The 6,052-nt window shown below is 46.5% G+C and overlaps 1 protein-coding gene across 1 annotated transcript; it reads right to left on the bottom strand.

The window, feature by feature from the left end:
- Nucleotides 1-786: 786 nt before the first annotated feature.
- On the bottom strand, nt 787-5,029 carry snx20 (sorting nexin 20). Its single transcript, XM_084334954.1, has 3 exons — nt 4,942-5,029; nt 4,289-4,428; nt 787-1,626 (listed from the first exon to the last, which is right to left on the bottom strand). Exons 1-3 carry the CDS (start codon nt 5,000-5,002, stop codon nt 955-957), a joined length of 873 nt encoding a protein of 290 aa, XP_084191080.1. The 5' UTR covers nt 5,003-5,029; the 3' UTR covers nt 787-954.
- Nucleotides 5,030-6,052: the final 1,023 nt, after the last annotated feature.

Below are 6,052 nucleotides of genomic sequence, written 5' to 3'. Positions count from 1 at the left end.
ATATATATATATATATATATATATATATATATATATATATACTGCTGCATCTCAGGCATGTCTATTTTATCATGCCTATTTTATGTCTATTTTATTACCTGTTTATTATGTCTATTTTATTATTTAGTATTATTGCACAATCAAAGCGGGCATGGCCACCCGCATTTCACTGTATGCCCTGGATTCCTGGAATGTATGTGACAAATAAAACTCTTGAATCTTGAAATAATTGCCTGGAAAATGTCAGGGTTTCAGTCATGGTGGTTGACCTGCGCAACCTCAGCTGCGAGGTTAAGAAACAGGATTCATGCAAGTTCCTCAGATCCTTCAAAGTGTGTAGCCTGCCCCACTAGGGCTGAACAATTGACCTATCTCAAACCTGCCCTCTTTTTTTGATCCTCCAATCACAACTGTTGTTTGAGGGAAGCAACAGCTGTGATTGGAGGATCAATAATAGTGGGTATGAGATATTGCCTAGTCACTAGTGCAATATCCAAATTGCAGGAGGTTCAGTATTTGTTAAAGACTAACTGTGTGTTACATGTAGAGGTGTACAAACATAGTAGTATACAATACAGTACTTGACACATGTAGAGGTGTACATATGTAACGGTAGTGACATCGTCACCTAAACTCCGATGCCCCGAGGGAGTTTCGAACACGCGGTCTGCCGCACCGCGGGCTACAGCACAGACCTCTATACCAAGAGGTGAACTCACTGCTTTGTAACGTGTCTATGTGTCTTTTGAGGGTGAGAGTGAGTTTAATCCATATCACCGCTACTCGCCCCAGTCACTTCACAACATCGGATGTCCATCGTGACTGCACTTCGCGGTACCATCCGTTACATATAGAGATATACACATGTAGAGGTGTACAGACATGAACAGAAAATGTACAAAATGTAGTTCCTGGGACTTAAAAGTTCAGGGTAATTTCAGTCGGAACGCGGCTTTACTTGAAATCCTGTACCACCACCTCCTTCAGAGACTTAAAAGACACCAGTCCCCTCTCTGCGTCCTTTACCGCAATCAATTCTTCTTGCATTTGAGCCACAGGTTGCCCCAACTCGTACCCTAAATCCACCATGAGTTCCAACAGTGGTGCTATGTAGCGCTTGAGCCCGTAGCGTCTTACTGGGGGCAGTGCCCTCTTCGCCATAGTGAGCGCTTCTCCCGGTTCGCCCAGGTCTCTGTGGCACACCGTGAGGGCACACAGAGTGGGTACGAGCAGCACGGGACTTTGCCTCAGCGCCAGCTTCTCTAGAATCTTCAGAAGCATCTGTAGCAGTTCCAGCGCTGGCCTGAACTGACCTGACCGCAGTAGGTCGTGTGCGCGCCTCTGCTCTTGCTCGGTGAAGAATTCCACGAAGACGCGCGAATACCGAACACAGCGGACGCGGTACAGTTTAGCTAGGTAGTCTTGGAGAGCCACGCGGCGCTCTGAGATATTCTCCGGGTTGAAATTCCCAGTCAGAAGTTTGCGGGGAAGTGCCACTTCCTCGAGTTCCTCACTGAATTCCTCAAGCAGCAGCTGGTGGACGCGGGCAAAGTCATTGTAGCGACGTTCCACAGATACATGACTGGAGTCATAGCTGCCAGAGAGCATTACTACAATCCGGTATGCCTGGGGAACACATAAGAAAGAGAATCACAAACACTATATTGCCTATACATACAGTACATACTGTACATACAGGGAATTTGCCTTGTCACACAGTGCAGGGACATAATTGACACAGGACTACTGATGTATAGTATATACAGTATGGTACAAAGCACATACATTCAGACAATGAACTAGAAATGAACCAGCAGTATTTATATAGCACGTTTAGACATGGCACTTGTCAACCAAAGTGCTTCACATAGCTAAGGACAAAGAAAAGTGCTAAAGTATAGAATAAACAGAAAATAAAAACAACCAACGGATAGACAAGGAAACAAAACAACACGTCAACAAGCAAGGCAAGAGTCAGGGAAGTGAGTCAGGGAAGGCCAGGCGGCGTCTATACTTCCCACAAGCAAGTTGTCCTTTTGCGCAATCTGATTGGCCACTGACGTTTCTGGTCATGTGACATGTGCGCCCAATCGTGTGACAGCAAGTTCTTTGGACGGTTAAGCTTAGGCGCTCTTTCGAAGTTGGTTAAGGTTAGAGTTTGTCTTAGAGCATGGCGATAGAACGCCAGCCCTGATTCCAAACTCTAACCGTAACCAACTGCGAAAAGAGTCGCCTAAGCTTAACCAGTGATAAACTAGGCGTTAGGTCGTTTGCAGGCTGTTCTACGCGGAAATGGGCTAAGACACTGCTCGTCATGCGATTGGGCGCACATGTCACATGACCAGAAACGTGCGTGGTCAATCAGAGCGCAAAACGGGAACGCGGAAGGACAACTTGCTTGTGGGAAGTATAGGCCAGGCGGTCTAGGTGGGTTTTGAGTTTCGATTTAAAAGACTCGATGGAGGGGGCAGATTTGATGGACAAGGGGATGCTGTTCCATTGGTCAGGGGCTGCGACTGCAAAAGCACGCCCCCCCCCCCCTTGACTTGAAATTGAACCTACAGTATGGGTGGTTAAGAAACCCTTGTCAGCCGATCTGAGGGCCCTGGCGTTGGTATAGGGGGTGAGGAGGTCTTCTAGGTAAGCAGGGGCCTTACCATTTAGGGCTTTGTAAACCAATAGGAGGACCTTGAAATCTATAGTATATAGCGCACCGGGAGCTTAGGGAGGGAGACAAGTACAGAGGTGATGTGAGCTCTCTTCTGGGTACCTGTGAGCAGTCTAGCGGCAGCGTTTTGGGGCAGTTGTAGACAGGCTATGGTAGATTTATTAAGCCCCAGGTACAGGGAGTTACAGTAGTCTAAGCGTGAAGATATGAAGGCGTGAATTACTCTTTCCAGGTCTGAGAGGGAGAGAATGGCCTTGATCCTGGCTATGGACCGGAGCTGGAAAAAACACCCCTTCACCACAGAGTTTACCTGCCTATTGAAAGTAAACTCGGGGTCAAATAGCATGCCCAGGTTTTTAACAAAGGGCTTGACTAGGGGAGACAGGTTACCCAGGCTGCTGGCAATGACACTGGTTTGGTTTGGGGGGCCGAAAAGGAGGATTTCACACTTTTGATTGATTGAGCTGTAGAAAATTGTGTGAATTATTAGTGAATACATTTGACAACTATAAGAGAATAGCTATTCGTGAATACATATTACATTGCAATATCATGTTAAAGGTAGAATCTGCAACATCGTCAAACAGTGACCTCTTGGCAAAAGATGACAACAGCAGTAGCTCTTTGTTTACAGTTCATTTAGTTTACAGTTGTTTTGTTTTATGTTTCAGCGGGGATAGAAGGGGAGGGGCTGCTACTGCTGGCCACGCCTCAGGCTCTACCAAGAGAGGTCTGGAGAAACTCACAGTATAATAAATTAATAAAATCCAACCCACACATAGGGCGGCTAGGTGGCGTAGTGGGCAAGGTACTCGCCACGAAATGCTGGAGACGCTGGGCTCGTCAGTTTGAGCCCAGCGCTCCACATTTGCTTTCAGTTTAGCTGGTCATCCGTACTAATACACATTGGCCGTATTAGGGGGTGGGAAACTGATGGGTGGGGATCGGGCGTTGTGGACAGCGACTCCTACAGGTCGGTTGGTGCGCCTGCGCAGTATAATCAGGAAGTGTCGGGGGGCAGCGTGAGCCTCCCAGGCGTTACTCCTCGCCACTGAGAGATCGAGCTGCGCAGGTGAAAAGATGCGACTGCTGTTACCTCAAGTACCGGAGGGGACTTGTGCTATGTATGACTTAGTCCACATTGCAGCCGGCTTGTGGGAGGCAAGAAACAGCGTCCGTGACAGGGGAGGGTTGAATTGCATGATACGAAATTGGGATGGGAGAAAATATAGAAAATGGGAGAAAAAGTGGATAAAAAAAAAAATCCAACCCACACATCAGACCAAATCAAAAAACAATAGACAAAGCGCAATACCAAGCAGGCTTCTTTTGCCTAGAGGTCGCTGTTTGACGGCATTACAGATTCTACCTTTAAATGAAAACAAGGAATCTGGACTCCAAATCCTCATGATACGTAGACACTGTTAGTCCACGGGCCAGAGCCCAAAATTTCACTTGTCGGTGCCACTCTGTGAATAAACGTACATATAATTTTTTCAAAGATCTATGTCTGTAGATGATATTTTTGTATGATAGCCCTTCCCGAGTGGTAAGCTTTATCATTTAATCATTATGTGGAGACAGATTGTCCAAAGTTCATCTACATGCGATGAGCCTCACCACGTATTTGGACAGGCCGCCAGTGACGCGCGCGGACGGGATCTCAAACAGCAGCTTGGCCGGTCGCAGTCTCTTCTTCTCAGCCCTCCAGTTCTGCTGAAGCTCCCTGGTGGTCATACAAGAGGAGCTGGGGACTTCATCTACACACACACACACACGCACACACACACACACACACACATGCACGCATGCACACACACACACACACACACGCACGCACGCACGCACACACACACACACAAACACACATGCATGCACGCACGCACATACACACACACACACACACATGCATGCACACACATACACATGCACACACACACACACATGCATGCACGCACGCACATACACATGCACGCATGCACACACACAAACACACACACACACACACGCATGCACGCACGCACACACGCATGCACGCATACACGCACACACACACACGCACACACACACACACACACACACACACACACACACACACACACACACACACACACACACAAACACACACGCACACACACACACACAGACACACACACACACACACACACACACACACAAGCACACACAGTGGTTGGGTAAACGCTGAGGAGCTTTGTTTGCCACACACACACACACACAGTAAGATGTTTCTTCAGACAGACTGAGGGCCTCACAGGTCTCTCCAGGGTCTGAACGCTGCACCTGCGTCTCTTGACCGTCTGCCTTGCCGGCCATCTGGACACCTTGAGCTCTCGGGGGACAGTTAGATGAACAGAAAAGTACGTCAAGCACTTTTTGAGATAAACATTCAATATTCTGAGTGACAGCCATTTGTATCTTAAAACATCCAGTCGAAGGCTTTCCTTCGGTCGAGAGGTTTCTGGAGCTGCATGGTTCTTTGAGTATACCATCAAGACCCCTTTTGTCCTTTTCATATCACAATCTCTGTCTCTTACCTCGGGTCGTGCGGTTAATAAAGGTCTTCAAAGTTGCTTCCGGTCCACAGACATAGTGAATGCAACTGTGTTTGGTCTATATTCTGAAAAAAATCTAATAAATAAAAACACTGACATGGACATTTAGTGCATTGCGTTTGAAGCGGTAGTGGAAGAATACAAAGGGAGGGAAGTTCCCGGAATGAATAACTTTATACAGTATAGCAACACACATGACTGAGGCAAGGGGAAGTAAGGACAGGAGAAACGAGGAAGTGGAACGTGACCACGGGAGCCTGGTGGGGGTCGTGTTGTGAGTCACTGTCGCTCCTTTAGTTTTCAATTAAATTTCAATTAAACTTTATTCCACTTAGAAAGGTCCATAATATATATATTTTTTAAATAAACAGTACAACAATACAATACAAAACATATAAAACTGTAAAAACAACAATCCTTGGTATCAAAAATACACAGTCAAAACATAGAGGCTCTTTCTCCAATGTCGCCACAAGATAGAGTTGAACCCGGTGTTACTTTTGACAGGATTAATTAAGGCCACAATAACACTGTTCAATGAGTCATCTAACTGACACATAAACCTGTACCTGTAAGTGCCTTACATGTAGGTATACCCACACTGACAAACACCTGGCTGGCACTGTGCCATCTAGGGACACGCAAGACCAGTCGTAGAGCATCATTATAAGCCACATTAAGTCTTTGCATAGTTTTTCCTGTAGCTGACCCACAGGTGAGCTGTATACAGCGGCGTACAATGCGCTCTGAACAGTGAGATTTTGACATCTGAAGTGCACATATGAAATTTACATATCAGCATGTTTGCCTG

This window comes from Notolepis coatsorum (assembly GCF_963971535.1).
Source record: "Notolepis coatsorum genome assembly, chromosome: 18".
NCBI lineage: Eukaryota > Metazoa > Chordata > Actinopteri > Aulopiformes > Paralepididae > Notolepis > Notolepis coatsorum.
Note: the sequence above shows the minus strand (reverse complement) of the source record. Positions and strands in the feature narration are given on the sequence as shown.